The following is an 18,858-nucleotide window of genomic DNA, read 5'->3' as shown; positions in this document are numbered from 1 at the left end:
GTAGATCAGGCTAATCTAGCTTGCTGATGACAGTTCAGGGGCAAAGATATTGTCAAAGAACTGACCAGGCCTAGAATGGAGGGATTTTTCACACAATGCTTAGCAGCAGCCTGGGTCAAAATGACAAAAAAATAAAATAAAATACAAGCTACCATGTGATTTGTTTTTCACTGTGGATTAAATCAAAACAGTCTCAAGGATATGATGTTTATAGGTCTACCTACAAGATTCAAAGAGGATTTTTTTTAATTATTGTAGATAGATGGTGCAGCTAATCATACAGGTGTGAGAAAAGCCATTCTCTGACATTTCCAGTTCTATACATCCGTTTGAACATTGTTCTTCTTTGCATTTCATTGGTCTGTATAGCTTGCCCAAAAGACTCTTAGATGGCTCTTTTCATTAAAAAAATAATCCACTCAGTCGTAACAGATTTGGTCTCTTGAAATCTAGTATGTTCAGTGTTTAATGAGGTATAAAAAATAACGTTAAGCTTTTGAACAACCTTTCGATTCTCACCCAAGATTTCCAAGACTTCTAATCTAATGTGTAAGTTCCTGTTTCCTTATCTGTTACCCATGTGTGTATGAGGTAACAGTAACAGAGTCGGAAGGGACCTTGGAGGTCATCTAGTCCAACCCCCTGCTCTTGGAGGAGACTACACTGTTTCTGATAGATGATTGTCCAGTCTCTTCTTAAAAGCCTCCAATGTTGAGGCACTCACAATTTCCGAAGGCAATTTGTTCCACTGGTTAGTTGTTCTCACTGTTAGGAATTTTCTCCTTAGTTCTAGGTGGCTTCTCTCCTTGGTTAGTTCCCATCCATTGTTTCTTGCCCTGCCTACAAGTGCTTTGGTAAATAAATTGGCCCATCTTCCTTGTGGTAGTCCTTCAAGTGTTGAAGTATTAGAGATCAATGGTAATTGCCAAGTTTGCACTTATGATGTACAAATCGGGGAACAATTACAAATACATTAATGTCATATACTGCTTTGTTGCTGCTTTGCCACTGGGTGAAAAATGATCCTATTAACCAGGCATGTGCAGCACTTCAGAATAAGTATTGGCAGATATGCTACATTTGCTGGTGCCTCCTTCAAAACATGGTGCCTTTGCCTAGGCTTACATGGCAGTTGCACAATCTCAGGGAAATAGATGTCCAAGATGCAGAGGTCCAAAGAGTTCTTATCCTGGGAACAGTTCTTATCCTGGGAATCAGACCAAAGGGAACCCTGGGAGGAGCAGATATGTATGACTCTTCATTGGCAGGGACTGCAATGAGTTCCATGCAAAACACAGAAAGTATTTATAAGCTAATATCTTTTGCAGTTGCAGAGCTCTTCTCTTATGCATGTGGTTTAATAGGTAACCATAAGACAGCATGCTCTATATTTTTTCCACTCCTTGCTTACTTCAAATCTTTCTGTTCAGTCTGGGCTGTCATTCTTCTTGAGGTGGTTGAAAAAGGCCAATAGGCAAGAACTTCTGGACTTCCTTGGTCTATTTTATTGGTAGGAAAATGCTTAATAAAAGAATAATCCAGCTTTTTGTCTTGCCTCCCCCACTACCCAAGTAATGCAACTTACTCACTGAGCCATTTGGAAACTTACTTTTGCCACTGGTTAAATTCTGGTTGTAGCCAACAGGACTGAAATATTCAAATATGAAGACTGTGATAGCAACAACCGTGAGACACATCACAAACATCATCACCCACACAGCTGGGCTGTAAGGCTCTATAAGATGAGAGGAATCCAATCAACTCGGGACAACAGGATTGATTAGAAGAAATCATTTGTTTATGCACTCTTATCGCAAGCTATACGTTCTTCCTATTGGAAATTTAACCCAAGGAACACAAACTAAAATTTATATGCAATGTCTATTGAGATAAAAAAAAATATGCCATCACATCTTTTATAACTTTACATCATCATGAACAACAATGAGATCTGTAACGTGGAAGGAATACAAAAATGTTGCAATTTATTGTTCCAAACAGTTTGACATGCCCTCCCCACATACTCTGTTTCATTACCTCTCCCCCTCTTTTCCATTCTCCCTCATAACCCCTTGCTGTCATCTGTGTTGAAGGACCAGTATATTAAATTCTCATTTGGGAATTTGGGATTTTCTTTATACACCACCAAATTGTATTGGGTGTCTGGGTGTTTCCATATCTGTCTTCCTCTTGTGCATAATTAACAGTGCTTAGTTCCATATGCACCTCTTCTTACTTCTGAATACTGGCAATAACAACATTAAAAACAACTCAAAAACATTGTTGGTGACAAGAATCAAGAGAGATTGTTCCTACCGGTATGAATCTAAACTGAGACAGACAATCAGACAGATAGATATAGATAGATTGTACAATAAATGGATACAGAGCATAGAGAGAAAAAGATGATAGATAGATAGATAGATAGATAGATAGATAGATAGATAGATAGATAGATAGATAGATAGATAGATGGATGGATGGATGGATGGATGGATGGATGGATGGATGGATGGATGGATTAGATCAGTGGTGGCGAACCTATGGCATGGGTCCCAGAGGCGGCACTCAGAGTCCTCTCTGTGGTCACATGTACTGTTGCCCCAGCCTTGCCTCCACCCATGACACCCTCCTCACCAGCAGCCCTCCTGGAGAAGGGTTGCCCCCGAGCGTGCCCCATGCGGAGCAGTGCAGTCAAGGACATGGCAGCCAGGCAGTGTAGACAAGATTCTGCCCTCATGCCCCATCGCGCACAGTTGATGCTGTGGGGTGTGGGCAGAGGGCATGGCTGCCATGGCGCTGCTGGGTGATCTGCAGCGGGCCCTGGAGGCGGTGAGTGGCCCTGTGGGCAGGTGGGGTGAGGGCAGGGGCGGGGGTGGAGCAGGGCGGGGCCAGTTTTTGGGCACTCAGTCTCTAAAAGGTTCGCCATCACTGGATTAGATGGATGTGGAGAATTTTACCTTGACATGATAGTCAGACAGTAAGCAGGACTTGCATATATCTATAACAGAGAAGTGCCTTTTTAATTCATGAATTGTTGCTTCTCCAGGAACAAACTCAAAGTATGTTTGTTGGCAGAAGCAACATTAAAATCCAAACTGTGCACTGAATACCAGAATGGACTCATGTAAATAGGAGGGACCAAACTTACTCCTAAATTCCCAAGTAGCCCCTGCACACACTTAGAGCAATGCCACTTATATATATATAGAGAGAGAGAGTTCTTTACTCTGCTGTCTTCCCAATAGGTTGGGAGTCAATTCCAAACATTCCTCATCCAGCTAGACATACATGGAGTCCAATGAATCCACAGGATATAATTTTGGAAAAGACTGAGCTAGAATACTCTAACATAAGACTCTGGTGGATGTAACGTCATTCACTTATATGTTGCAAGTACAGTTGCCATGGGTTGCTGTGATAGTTGTGCTCTTGATGACCCAAGAGAGCCTAAAATTCCCAGCTTCCCTTTTTTCCCCCAACTTCCTTTTCTTTTGTCAGAGGGCTGTCATTCACAATCAGAAGTGATGTCAGTGTGATGCTTGATATGCAGATCCTGATTTCACAGAAGGCTCCCATTTCAAAAACAAGCATTTACACTGTAGCTGCATACTTTTTTGCTGCAGTCACACGTTCCACATGATTAATTGTGAGATGTGGCAGTCTAGATACATCCCTCATCTCAAAGACAGAAGAGGCATGCCCCTGAAGACACAAGTGGAAGCTAAATCCCAGAGAAAGCTAAACCTGAATCTAACCTCACCCTTTCTCTGTTGAAACTCAAGGCAGGGAATCCAGACTACAAGAAATTCAAGTAAAAGAAAGTGACATGGGGGGGGGGGTACTTGCATTAGCTCCAATCAGAACAAATCACACATATATCAACCTCATATCTGGAATGATTTATGCACCCGCTGAGGAGAGACCTTTGCTACACTCCTGCTATATATAGCATTTTTGAAAAAATAAATAAAACCTAAACTGATAGGAGAACAAAAAGGAGAGAACAAGAGATTTACCCAATAGGAGAAACATTCACTCTCTAAAAGATTTCTCTGCAGATAAACATGGAAAATGTATGCAAGGGATGAGGGGAGATAGGCCGAGGGCACAAGATTGTCACTAACATTTAGCACTCAAGAACTAAGGGCGAAATGTTTTCATAAGCATTTAGACAATCAAAGCCAATTTTTTTAAAAAAAGGATGGAAGGGAAGGAGGCTCAGAAGTCATTTTAATATTGTTCTGCAAAGAACCCTGAAGATAGACTAAAGGGGAAAATACTGTAAATATTGCTTTAGTGAAGTATACAAAAGGATAGTATAGAAAAGAAACCATAGTCCTGCTGCTGGTTTACATATTTACAACTGAAAGAAAGATTTAAATTAGACAAAAAGAGCTATGGGTTTGACGCTGTTAAAAATGAATTGGAAATCCTACCGTGTGGTAGTGATGAACATATCATTGCTAAGGTCTATAAAACGTTATTGAATTTGAATTTGGAAAGTGAATATGTAAAGCATTATATGATTCAGTTGGGCAAGGAACTTTAGATATAATGTAAAGCTTGAACAATGGGAGAATATGTGGATGGAAGGTTTAAAATTTACATTAAATTACAATTTAAAAGAACTATTTCATAAGATGACGTATCATTGGTATTTAACACCAGATAAGTTATCAAGAATGTATAAAAGTATTTTAAATGAATGCTGGAAATGCAGATGTAAAGAAGGGACTTTTTATCATTTATGGTAGACATGTGATAAAACAAAGAAATATTGGAATAGGATTCATATTCTAATACAGAAGATTCTTAAAGTGATCCCAAAGATGCTTTTTCATGAGGCAACTGGACTTTCTTGTTTTTCTTTGAAGACGTTTCGCTTCTCATCCAAGAAGCTTCTTCAGCTCTGACTGGATGGTGGGGAATGGAAGGATTTATACTCCTTGCAGACAGCTGGTCATTTGCATTCTTTTAGCTAGTCGATGCCATCTGGAGGCTTATCTGTGTTGTCGGGGTTACCTGAGTATTGCAAATGGGTGTGGAGCCTTCTTGGAACTGTTGAAAGCACTGTGTTGTAGACTGGAGATAGCTGATGTTGTATCCCTCCCCCTCTGCTGAGAGAGGGCTGTTCAATTTTGACATAAATGGCCTCTTTGACCCCTCTTTCAAACCAGTGGTCCTCTCTGTCTTTGAAAGAGTGGCCTAAGAGTGGTTTTGCTTCTTGGATGAGAAGTGAAACGTCTTCAAAGAAAAACAAGAAAGTACAGTTGCCTCGTGAAAAAAGTACTTTGGGACAACCATGACCTGGATGACTGAGAATCTCCACAGACATGGCCCTGCTGGTTGGGGAGGATGGGAGAGCAACCAAGAATTCAGAATATTCTCCTGAAGCAGCCACAAGCTAGACTACCACACAGTGGAAATGAAATCAAATCCTCCTTAATTATAAGCTCCAAGTGATAGAGGATCATGTAGGATAAAACATATAGCACAAGTTAATATTGTTAAAGTAACAATATAGGCTCACCCTCATATACTATTTGTTGAGGTAAGAAGAGACCTTGCTAGCATATTCTTAGAAAATGTGTCTATTTCATTGTTAGCCACTGCTGTGGGAGTCTGACATTTGTTCAAGAAGTCCCAGTATGAAAGTGGATGTTTTCCTCTTATCCCAATTCAAAAGTCCCTGATATAAAATTCACATCTCAAGGAGGCTTCGAATGATATAGTCAGAAATTCACTCCGCTTTAGTGATTGTAAGATGCCCACTCCTGTCCAATCATAGCTACTTAATTGTGGCCGTGAGAGTCCAGACTTCTCATTTATGCGGCCTATTTTTTCTTTTTCTTTTTTCCAGGAAGGGGAGGTTGGACATGGGAAAATTGATCTCATGAAAGCATATTTTCTATGGGATCAGTATTCCCACTGGCAAACACGAATAACCATAAAAAATACTTCAAATCAGCTCCTCCGGTCACTTAGGCTTGAGTTTTTTTTCTGGTGGAAGAGTTTGCTTGATTTATACTGAACCTATATTTCTTTCATGGGATTATCAATATCACAGCAGATCAACGATTTCACAAATTTATTTTTTATTTATGATTACATTTTTATGCTGCTCAATCTTGCTTAGAGGAGACTCAGGGTACCTTACAATTATAATGCTGTCACCTGGAGAGTTTGCCTAATAGATTACTGCAGATAGGGGTGCAATCCATGACACTTCCCACTTCTCTGGACAATGTCCAAGATTCCAGATGTGCTACTTGACAGGTAAGGATTGAAGAGGAGCCAGAAAAAAGGATGGGGCAGAGGTAAAGAGATGATTATTAGCCCTGCGGTTTTCAAGGGGCAGAGAGAAAGCCAGCTCTGCACACCAGGCCATACAGGCTGGGAATCCCGTCTTGTGTTTGTGATGTGTAGACAGTTGTGAGAGATTGCATCATTAGTGTCAGAACAGCCACATGGACATGATCAATAAAGGAGAAGAATCACATAATCACAAAAAATATATGGGATGAAGAAAATGAGAGAGAGAGAGAGAGAGAGAGAGAGAGAGAGAGAGAGAGAGAGAGAGAGACCAGGCCATTTTCAGATGTTGGCAGCATCAGAGAGACACTGAGAGCTCCAGCATTAAAGGCAGACTGAATAATGGGATTAATTCAGTCCCCCCAAATACCGTCACTGAGGGCCATTTGTCAGCTTGTCCTTTCCTGTCATAAAGGACATAAACTTTATCTGATGGCATCAGATGCATTTCATTAGCATACTGAGAGGCAGATGAAAGGGAAGCGAAGGCAGTTTTGTAATAGCAAGAAGAGTCCTAAATTTCTATTGAGCTTAGGTCTGTCCCTCAGAAAGAACCCAAGGGAAGGAAAAATTAAATGGATACAGATTGCTCCCTAATAGCATATCTATTCAATAGCATACATTTGAATACTCTTAGCCCGGAGTCCTAGTTCCATTTAACTGGGATATGCTCTGCTAAATACAGAAAGTCACTGTCCCAAAGGCCACCACAACCTGGGGTGAAATTGTGTGCTGCACAAAGGTGCCACACAAGGGAGGGAGGCACCTGTTGCATGATATGGAAAAGATTTAACAGTGGACAAGTGGGGATATTGATCAGAATGTTAAAATATGTTTTTGATGGCAAGCAAGTGCACATTCAGGCAGCTGGAAAATTTAAAAACGTGCTGGGACACTAATGGAATTCTGTACAAGGGCACCTTGTATGCCAGCTGCACCCTTGGTATATGAATTGCAACAGTTAATCCTGTTTGGGATGACCAAAAATCTTTCTGCTGGGGAGAGAAAATCTTCTGCACCTGGTCCAGAGATTTTCCTTAGGCCAGGGGTAGGCAACCTTGGCTCTTTTATGACTCGTGGACTTCAACTCCCAGAATTCCTGAGCCAGAGCCAAGGTTGCCTACCCCTGCCCTAGGCAGCTGATGCTCACCCAAGAGGGGCCCTGCTCTTCCTCTATTATCAAAAGTAAAAGTACTATTTTGAATACTTCTGACTTTGTGAAAGCATATTGCATACCTTTTGTACAAAATAGGGCCTCACAAAATTTGGAATTATAAGAAAAAACTCTAAAGGCATACTGTGTATTAATCTGGAACGTGCAAATCAAGTCAGTTTGTACAATCTCTCTTTTACAAAGAGCAAATGCCTCAAGCGTCCCTAACTATTCATTCAATAGGTGACAGGATACCTATTTCATCCCACTGAAGTTATAATTTCTAAACAAAATAGTCCCTAGGGGAGCCTACATTTTTCTTCCTAGAAATACCAGTTGCTCGTGTTCATTGAACTTGCATGTGAGTGTGAATTGGTTTGATGAAATCTCTAGTCATCCAGGAATTAGCCCATAACAGGCTCTCAAGACACGCTGTCTTTATGGGAAAAGATTCATTGTGGAAAATAATAGAGTCCACTCAATTGTCAAACAACCTTCTTTTGACATTCTAGGCCAATGAATCACTTGTCAGCTCAAAAGGCAAACACAGCTGTACATTTTAAGGATAGCATTTCAATTCTTTCAGGAAAATGACAGCATTGTGAGATGAAATTCACTTGTTTGGGAACACAATGAGATACTAACTTGTACTTGTGTGTGATAGGCTTTAAGCTACAGCTGATGAAAAGTGAGATACAATCATCAGGAGATGTAGATTCATCACATGAATTATTATAGACTTTTGATCATCTGTTAGTTATTCTTTCTCAACCCAGTCTGCCTCAAAGAATTGCTGTTGCAAGAATAAGGAACAGGGGGAAGGAATGCTGCCAGATTTTCTGAATTCCTGAAAGAAAGGCAGTGAGTGAGTGAGTGAGTAGAGGAAAGGGGAAAGGGGAAAGGGAAAAGGAAAGGAAAGGAAACCATTCTCCTCCAGAAAGAGGCTGAATAAGAAATTGCGATATAAAAGGTAGTGGTGGGAACGGGCGGTGAAAGATGAGACAAGGAATCATCATCATTACTTTGACTCTGATTGCAAGATCACTGGATGGTTTTCTAAAAATGATAAGATAGCGATGCCAGAGAAGTCAAGCTTTGTTTGAGTACAGTTTCATATTTTCCATTTCCTCAAAGCATTAGAAGTTCTTAAAACAGTGCTGTTTCACTTAGAGGCTCACAGTTTATTTTTCTGTATTATTTGCTAAATTTAAAAAAAAATGCAAATAGAGGCAATCTGCACTCCTACCAAGCACCAAATCCATATCTTGGAGTGAATTTTGAGAGACAGGCCATGATACTATTCATGGCTCTTCTTTCTCATGTTTCCATAGTTAATGGTTCTCTTTGGAACAGACATAACTTACTGTTTTTGTAGCATGTGACAACCCAAGGTTGTTTTCTTGAATTTTTCTTGAAGCTCTTTTGTCCTTTGTCTCTCTCACACCAAAAGCATAACACACATACACACACACACACACATATCCATTTCAAAAAGGATAAAAACCATATAGCAATGTCTGTAGCAGTTTATAACATCAGTTGTTGGCTGTAACTGAGTTTTCACTTTGAGTGAGAATGCTGTTATTTCTTAAGAAAGTCTTTGCCCAATGCAGCCAACTGACCTTGAGAAATTAAGAAGATTTGGTCTGGATGGAAGATTATCAGAAAATCTCAGGTTCTGGATTGGACTGGACTGGACTGGACAGTTGAAAAAACATCCCAGAAGGAAGAATAGGGAACACCTACGTAGACGCAGCCAAATCTTATTTGAAGGAGAATTGATTTTATTACTTGTCTAACAGCTCTAGGAAGGAAGGAAGCTGTTCTTTGTGGCTTTCCATTCAGCAGAATCCTATTACCGTTTCTTTCTTCCACTCTCTGACATATTCCTAAAATAGGTCTAAACATTTCCGAAGTTACTGACATAATTGTGAAATGGCATTTTATGTCACTTATTTATATGCACATGGTGCACGTGCATAGATCTTGGTGGCTTCACAGCTTGCCTCTCACACTAATCAGTCTCAGCTGAAGATTAAATTCCCTCTGACCATTTGCCTGAGTCTTTTTGACTTTGTCAATGTGGCAGCTACTTTTGACATTGAGGATATTCTCTTCCAGTAAAAGAGGATATCTGTAGCTCAGGGCTGAACTGCATAATCCTGGGTGCTTTCTCAGCTTGGTTGTTTGCTTGCACACATGCTCCTGTGCACCGATGATGCCCCTGTGCACTGATGGTGTTACTTACTCAGGAGATGAAATAGCTGCAAGCAGACCACTAAGCTCAAAGAGCACCAAGGACTCCACAGGAAGCCCTTGTTTCTGCAACATCCAATAAACCAGAGAGAGACCCTGTTCAGTTCAGAAGCCAGATTATCAATCAAGAAGCTATCAGATGAGATCAGGGTCATAGGCCCTGAGGATGAACTACGACAGAAGTAGGCCTTGAAGTAAATATATCACAGCATTTCATTCGCTGTATTGCTAAACCACGTACCAATTTGTAGTTTTGGGTTTATCATGCTTCTAGCGGATTAACTATGCTTCTAGCCATTAACTATGGCTTGTGAATGTTAACAATAATTGTTGCAGGACACAACTAAAGCTAAAGGATTCCCCTGTCCAGTCATTTCCAACTCTAGAGGGCGGTGTTCATCTCTGTTTCCTAGCCCAGGGCTTTTCAACCAGTGGTACGGGTACCACCTGTGGTACATTGGCACCTGGCAGGTGGTACGCGACCATCCTAGAAAAGTGGTAGCGGGGGAGGGGAATGAGCTGAACTGGTGGCAGCAACGCACAAGCCTGAGCGAGAGATGGCTGGAGAGGGCTGTCAGGGCTCAGCGGAAGCGCCAGGATCAGCGCCAGGATCCAGCTGGAGCTCGGCGCTGATCCTGGTGCTTCTGTTGAGCCCAGAAGAAGCGCCGATCAGCTGGAATGTTGCAGCATCTCCAGGCTCTTGTGAATTACATTCAGATGCTTGGCAACTGATTCATATTTATGACGGTCACAGTGTCCCAGGTTCATGTGAAGTGACCAAAACCTGCTGCAACCACCCAGCAGACGGGGGGGGTCATAAAAATCAAACACCCCCCACCCCACCCCCGCTGCCAATCCTCAACAGAAATGCTCACAACAATGAAAACCTCGGACAGGAGGAAGAGCGCGGCCGGGCGGGCAGGCAGACGTCTTGCTCGGCTGTGGCTTGGGGGGCACTTTTCAGTGCCATTTTAACTTCGAACAGTCACTAAGCGAACTGTTGTAAGTCGAGGACTACCTGTACTTTATCACTTTTTTCCTTTTTTTTTTGGTCATCACGTTTTTGACACCTTGCTAGGCGACTGGTGGTACTCGGATGTTGCCATATCCTAAAAGTGGTACAAAGGGTGAAAAGGTTGAAAAGCCCTGTCCTAGCCAAGGGAGCCGGTGATGCTTCTGTGGTCATGTGGCTGGCATGACAATACGCTGAGGTGCATGGAATGCTGTTAATTTCTCACCAAAGAGTACCTATTTATCTACTTGCCCTGGCATATTTTCAAACTGCTAGGTTGTCAGGAGCTAAGGCAAGAACAGAAGCTCAGCCCGTCACACGATACTAGGATCTCAAATTGCCAACCTTCCAGTCGATGCGTGCAGCATCTTAACCTTGACACAACTACCTTCCATCTATTTCTCAGACCTGCTATAGGGAAAGTGATGTGCCTTATTCACATTCTACCAACTCTCCCAGTCACAACTTTCCAATGAGATGTTATATCAGGAGATGGTCAAACAAATAGCTCCCATAAACTGAGCCATTCTGGGCTGTTAACCACCAGTCTCTTTGGAAAAGAAAAGGATTCCGTCTCTACAGTTATCCAATAAAAGTCACTGACATTGTCATATGTTCTAGTTAATATACAGTATAACAAGTACATTATTTCAGGCTTTTAACTTTTTCTCTCTCTCGAGGGAGGGAGAATAAACCCCAAACAAAAAGAAACACTGAAATAAAAAATATATTGATATACAACACCGTAAACTGAGGCCATTAAGTAGCATTGGATGATCAACACCAAACAAAGATTTTGCCTGAGGGAATGCTAACAAGCATGAGAAAAACAAATCTTGCTTTTATTTTTTTCTATCAAATTGAACTTTTTCCAATCCAGATGATATGACTTCCTAGTTTAAAACTTGTCCTAGTTTTTATTTCATGCCTTTTCCAAACTACTCTTAAGAATCCAGAAGGTGACTGATATATTTGAGAGCTGACATCAGGTTCAGCCACAAAAATACGGTGGAGCAAAATGATCAGTCAGAATGAATAATCAGAGCAATAAATTTTTATCTTTTCTCCAAGAAGCATTAAATAATTCATAAAATCGGTGATGAAAATGACTGAATCTTAGCTTTGTAAAATCCTTTGGCAAATTAGGATGAAGGCAAGAAACGTAAAATATGTACCTTGCTAAAATTTACATATCAAGGCACCGGAAAAATAACAGATGATGAAGAGAGACTAGGCCTGTGAAGCCAGACGTACAAAATAAGTTGGCTTAGCACCTAACCTGCTTCAGTTTCATGCATACGTCAACAGTTATAAAAACAGCCTTCAGTGGCTTTTTAAGAAACTCATTATCCACTTAGCTATACTGTAAACATTCTTAACTAGAATATAGGCTAACTAGGACCTCATCTATAGTCTGATCAAAGACTTTGAAGGTGGCTCTGGTTCACCTCTCAGGAATTCAAGAATTCTTAGTACTTAACACAACCCTTCTAGAAAAAAATATGTGCTCATTCTCAAGCACCCAAGGACAGAACCAACAGGATAATATTAGCCCCACCTCTTCTGGCTGGAAGGCAAACTTCAACTTTTATTTTATTTTATTTTTAATGTTTGCCATCCAAGAGAGGCTAACTCCTCCGTGTTAGTCTTAGCTGTCTCTTGAAGAAGAATGGGTTACTCGTGGTTCTATTTTAGGCTGAAGAATCAAAAAATGAGAGGGAGCGAAACAGCAAGGAAAAGAATAACCATTAAGATGAAGAAGTGAAGAGATACTTTTAGAAACAAAGAAGATGCCAAACACACCCGGGCAGAGAAAGATCTATATCTTGTCCTTTCCCTTTCCTGCCTCTCCCTCTCCCCCAAGCCTTTTCCTTGTAGCATTGGCAAGACTTCAGAGGGTGATGACAGCAACCAGGGACCTGGTGTCATCCATCCGTTTTTTGTTCCAGACCACCTCATTGATTCCTGTTCCAAAAACAAAAACCTGCCGATCCCAGCTCTGATTGACAGCGCCAGTTCCTTGTTCTGGTGACTGGAGTCAGACAGCCTGACAAGAGAGATGCCATTTAGACAGCTGAACAGAGAGCTGGGGAAGCCATCTTCAGTCCTATTCAGCCCAAGGCCAATACTCCCAGTTAGAAATGTAACTTGATGACCTAAAACTGAGGGCAATTTTGTTTGGCACTGAGGAACCTGGAGAGTCTCTGATGAGGGGAAGAGATATTCAGATAAAAAGAAGATCACAGCAAAGGCCTGCATCATGACACATTCAAGGAAGAGCCTCCAGAAGAACATGGACAGATGCAGACAGGCATTTAACCTCCATGTTGGCAGAATACAACAAGTTGTTTTCCAGGGAGAAAAGATACTACACCCAGAGATACTCCAGAAAATATTGAGAGACAGAATGTCTGCTTGGTTAACCCATTTGCAACAGTGACAGTAATGGTCAGCAGGTAGCTTAGTTGTCTATTCTTCTGTTTCCGGAACAGGAGAAGTAATGGATACACCAATGCCAGGGTTCTCTACACTTTTTCTTCCAAATACCAACCCTGCCCAATATACCACAAAAGATAATGTTGGTATTTTCTTCCAAATACCAACCCTGCCCAATATACCACAAAAGAGGATGTCAGTAAGCTTGCTTATCCCATTCTGTTCCAGAAAGCTGTTGCTTTCAGCAGTAATGAATATGACCCCCCCCCCTTTTTTTAGCACCTGCCAATGCAAACATATATGCTGAGCCAAAAACTAATTCCTCATCCAGATCCAGAGTGGTTATGACTTTGTGCCTAGAGATTGAACAGAGGCATTTGTTAAATACCAGCCAACTAGAGTAAACAGTCAAGATCATCTTGCTTCCAAACATTCAGTCACAAGGAAGACCTATCAGAAGAGTTGATGGACATTCAAGCAACGGTCTAGAAGAAGGAACCTTGTGACAATGATAATGGAATTATGGGCCTTATTGGTTTCTTATAAACCAAACTGAACAAGAAAGTGGCAGAAAAATACCTTGTGAGGCAGGGCATCACCTTGGCTCTGCCTTTCAATAGTATGCTTTGTTCTGTTAACTGATGTTTCCATATTTGTAATCATCAGCTCAAAATATTAATTTGTAACTCTTGCCCAATTCTCTAATGCAAAGGATTGGATGTTGTGCATTTCAAGAATGTTCAGAACATCTTCTGTTTGGCTGGATTTAGACAGACTATATTTTTGGGTGTAATTATTATTAGCAATGGTTCAAAACACTTTTTAAAAAATATCTGACACTGTGTTCATTTCATTGACACTGTTCTTCTCGTTCTCAGTTAAAGTCATTTACTGATATCTGCACACAATCAAAGGTTGGGCTATGCTGCATTGCCTGTCATGCTCTTTGCTGTAGGATACCTGATTACGTGCAAGAAAAAGTGCCTTTATATTCAATAACTTTTATTTTCTTCCAATGACCATAATTGAAGTAGCCAAATCTCGTTAGGTATGCAGCATTTGATATCACATTCATTATGCAAATTCCTAGTCCCCAGATACCCTATATTAATACTTTATGAAGCAAGTAAAGAATGGCTTAGAAGCAATAACAGCAAATATGATGGCAAAAAATGAATATTGTTATGTTATTTAAACATTAATGCCCAAAGTATGGCCTATTCAAACATAGTGTTTTAGAAAAGATTTCTATTCCCCAAATCACAATTTTCACACTGAAAATTTAAACTAGAGAATATTAAACATCCAACTGTATGTTGATATTGCAAGTCTTCACCTTATACAAATTTACATCAGGAAATAATTTCCTCCCTTTTTTTTATTGCCAGGTGTGAGTGATGTTCCTTAAGCAATCAAAGCATAAATTATGCAGGTCACCCAAAATACTTAGAAATGCCTGTGTAAAAGTGATTTAAAAATCTCAAAACAGTCTAATGGGGACTGAACATGTTCAGTAAAGGAAAGGGAGGATAGAAAACAGACACAGAGTATCAATGTATAGAGCAGTGGTTCTCAACCTTTTTAATGCCATGACCCCAACCGGTCGTAAGTCGAGGACTAAACCGGTCGTAAGTCGAGGACTAAACCGGTCATAAGTTGAAGACTAAACCGGTCATAAGTCGAGGACTACCCAACCGGTCGTAAGTCGAGGACTTTCCCTGCCCGGGAGCGCCGCGCATGCGTGGTTCCGCCCCTTGCGCTGGCCGAGGCGTAGCTGGCAAGCGGCAGAGACGGAGCAGGCCGACCACCAGCTGGCCCAGCCCAAGGGAGGTAAGGCACCCGCCGGAAAAGGGGAAAAAATGGACAAAAAAATGGCGGACAAAAAAAATGGCGGATAGCCTTGCTTGGCGACCCCCGTGAAATGGTCGATCGACCCCAAATGGGGTCCCGACCCACAGGTTGAGAACCACTGGTATAGAGCATAAATTATTTACTTTCTTCTTCTTTTTACTTTGCTTGAAATTATAGGCAACTCGTATCCTGAGACTTTGAGTAGTTAACCGTTCCCCAACAAAATAATGTTAAACTACAAACATAAGATCAAAAATTAACATTAAACAACAGTCAAACAAAAGCCAAGAGCTGGCATCCTCGTTCAGCCTTAGGAGCAACTCAAATATCTATGATATCCACAAATGCTTTACAAAAGAGCCAGGTCTCTGAAATACAACAGGGATGGGACCATATCCTGGATAAACTGTTCCAGAGAAAGGGTGACACCAGCCTATCACTGACATTCTTAGGGGAGACACCTCTATTAATTCTCATTGGATGGACAGAAAACAATTGGAGTAGGCAGCCTCATAAGATACTCAGGCCCAAAACTATAAGGTTTAAAGGCAATAATTATCTTTGAATTGCATCCAGAAGTCAACCGGTAACCCTTAAACTCCTGCCACAGAGGAGATACATGGGTAACATGGAGACAGCCCATGACCACATGAGCTGCCAAATTTTGATTCCAAGTGACCTTCAAGTGCAGCCCATGTAGAATTAATCACAATAGTCAGGAAATGAGGTGAAAAGGACATAAGTGACCATCCATAACCAACTAACACAGAAGCATTCAATATGGCCATATTCTGTTGCAAATTTCACTTTTTAAAAAATATTGATGGCATATGTTTGTTTGTTCTCACCTAGAAAGGCAGAGGGTGAGACAGTCCCATTGCTTCTGGCTACCATGACACTAATGCCCGTCTCCACAAAAGGTACAGAAAAATCAATAATTTGGGAGCGTTCCTCATTAATGGTGAGAGACCCGATGGCCATATCTGCTCGCTGGTAATATACCTGGAAGGTGGAAGAACAGAAAGAGAGGACATGAATAATAATGTCATTCAACAGAACCAGCACCAAATACAGATACCAATACATTTCTGCTTGCTTTCATTTTGCATCCCTTAGCAAATTAAAGAATGAAAGGTAAATATGATCTGAAGTCTGTTTTGACTCCTGGTGACTTTGAGAATACATCCATATGGTTTTTTTGGAAACAGGATGGACATAGTTTGGTTATGTTGGAACCATGAAGAGTTGTATTTCAAGATGAGCAGCCATACAATTCTGTTAAATAAACAAATGGTTTCCTGTTGTTTTCTTTCACAACTTCTTTTTTAAAACTTTCCAATGTAGCCCACAGCCCTGTTTTTCTTTGGAGGTCTCCCAGTTCAAACTCTAATCAGGCCCAGCCTTGCGTAACTTCCAAGCACAGACAAAATTGGCCAGGTGCTGCCCCCTGTTGAGAATAAGCCTTTGTGTCTATGCAGGCTTACTTGGGAATAAGCCTCACACAACTCGGTGGGACTTATTTTCAAGGGGGGAAAAAGGTTGTACCTTGAAGGGACCTCTTTGCATGGCAACCCTACAGATACTTTGATACTACCAGTACCTCAGATCAAGTGTACTTAAGAAGAGAGTTTTCTTGATTGAAAATTTCTGTACCTGGATGAATCCAGCCCTTAGAATGTGTTTGTGCACCATCAAGAAACAATTTCCCACCATATATGGCTCTCCCAACCCCATTTTCCCCTCTGCATGTCAGGATTGCCATTGATGTCCTCTCAATAGAGACACAAGCAAGGAATAGATTTGACCAGAAATAGTGGGACGCTTGATTCTTTCACAACTCTGCCCTTTTTCTCTTACCGATACTATATAGTTCTTGAAATGCTTCTGAACGGACATCCAGTTCAGAAGGATTTAGAGTTTAGAGCCGTGGTGGCATAGTGGTTAGAATGCAGTACTGCAGGCTAATTCTGCTGACTGCCAGCTGCCAGCAGTTTGGCAGTTCGATTCTCACTGGCTCAAGGTTGATTCATTCTTCCATCCTTCTGAGGTCAGTAAAATGAGGACCCTGATTGTTGGGGACAATAGGCTGACTCTGTAAACCATTTAGAGAGGGCTGTAAAGCACTGTGAAGTGGTATATAAGTCTAAGTGCTATTGCTATTCTTCTGGGGCTAACACAAAACAGGAGGAGAACTCTGAAGTGTAATGTCTCAATTTTTCTATTTCTTTTCAGGCAGCACAGGGAAATCTATCCCCTGCCACTCACCTAGGTGAGAAATCCTAAAGCAGGCTGCCAGATTAGGAGTCAGTCTAAATATCCCAATCAGCACCAAGAGGTAGGGTTCTTGACACTCAACAGCCTGTTATCTTATTCAAAGGATGGCCTAACCACAGAGCAGCAGACTTAGTGTTAGTTGCATGTAATGGAAGGTATGCATTTTACACATGACTATCCAAAGACAAGAGACTTCACTCCCAAGTTAGCATATCCCAATGCCAACCTGAGAATAAGATTCTAGCTCCATTTCACATTCCACAGATTGCCCAAGAAATAGACTAACTCCCTATTTGTAAAGCCATTTTCTTAAGGCTGCCATCTCTTCAGGCTGAAGCCCACAGACAATGCTGGTGACTACTAAGTGGTGGGTGTTCTTTCTAGTTGAGGGATGCAGGAAGGATGTATATATGTGCTTGGAGTTATAGAATTTTCATTGCCTTTGGTCTAAGCTAAGTCAGCCTTTAGACATGTGTTACAGTTCAGAAGGATTGCATAACTTTAGAAGAGAAGCAGAGTTGCATGTCTGATTTCATTTTCTCTACCCGGAGAACATCTGACAAATACCAGTGCACCAAATCTGTAGGTGTAGGTCAGTGATGGCGAACCTTTTAGAGACCAAGTGCCCCAAAACCAGCCCCTTCCCGCCATCCCTGCCCCTGCCCACGCCCGCAGGGCCACCCACTGCCTCTACGGCCTGCCGCAGATCACCCAGGCGGCCCAGCAGTGCTATGGCAGCCACACCTTCCACCTGCGCCCCACAGCATCAACTGCACGCGACAGGGCGCGAGGGTGGAGTCATGTCCCTGCTGCCCAGCTGCCATGTCCTTGGCTGCACTGCTCCGTGCGGGCCATGCTTGGGGGTGACTCTTCTCCGGGGGGGCTGCTGGTGAGGAGGGGGCTGTGGGGGGAGGCGGAGCTGCGCATGCCCACAGAGATGGCTCTGAGTGCCACCTCTGGCACGCGTGCCATAGGTTCGCCACCCCTGGTGTAGGTGATTAAAATCCAAACAATGTGACTTTTAGATACCTAATTCCTTACCTCACCAATCATGCCATTCCATAAACCATCCACTATTTTACCATGTTTTCCATTTGTCACCAGGTAGAGATCATAGGAGAACTTCACAGTCTTGGCTAGTTTCTTTAGGATGTCAATGCAAAAACCTTTGCAGCAAAGTTTGGTATATGGGTCCATAGGTTCATTTCCGCTGGAAAAAAGATGAGAAGGCACTCAACAATCATTCTGTGTCCTCCAAGCAAATCATGCCAGGACTATGTACAATTGCTCAAATCAAAGCCTTGAGACATCCTGAACCTGAACCCTCTGGAACGAACTACCCCCCGAGATCCGGACGATTCTGGATCTCTTAACCTTCCGCCGCGCCCTCAAGACATGGCTTTTTCAACAAGCGGGCCTGACCTAAGGTGAGTTTTAAATAGGGACAATTTTTAAACAATTTTAAAGAGCCACAGCTACTAATATTTGGATTTTAATTGGTTTTTAGCAGGGGAAAATTTCTTTTTGTACAATGTTTTAATATGCTGTGAGCCGCCCTGAG

General features: G+C 41.7%; 1 protein-coding gene across 1 annotated transcript in view; it reads right to left on the bottom strand.

Moving 5' to 3' along the window:
• LOC107298466 (glutamate receptor ionotropic, NMDA 2C-like) overlaps positions 1–18,529 on the bottom strand; it is a gene marked incomplete at its 5' end in the record, with an annotated part of 38,673 nt that extends 20,144 nt beyond the window's left edge. Inside the window, 3 exons of the mRNA XM_015827844.1 lie at positions 1,610–1,735; positions 15,872–16,025; positions 18,339–18,529. Coding sequence (XP_015683330.1) covers positions 1,610–1,735; positions 15,872–16,025; positions 18,339–18,529 — 471 coding nt within the window. The remainder of the gene's footprint in view (positions 1–1,609; positions 1,736–15,871; positions 16,026–18,338) is intronic.
• Between the last annotated feature and the right edge of the window lie 329 nt (positions 18,530–18,858).

This window comes from Protobothrops mucrosquamatus, unplaced genomic scaffold (assembly GCF_001527695.2).
Source record: "Protobothrops mucrosquamatus isolate PMUCROS unplaced genomic scaffold, P.Mucros_1.0 scaffold4001, whole genome shotgun sequence".
Lineage (NCBI taxonomy): Eukaryota > Metazoa > Chordata > Lepidosauria > Squamata > Viperidae > Protobothrops > Protobothrops mucrosquamatus.
This window is presented reverse-complemented; position numbering and strand designations above follow the sequence as displayed.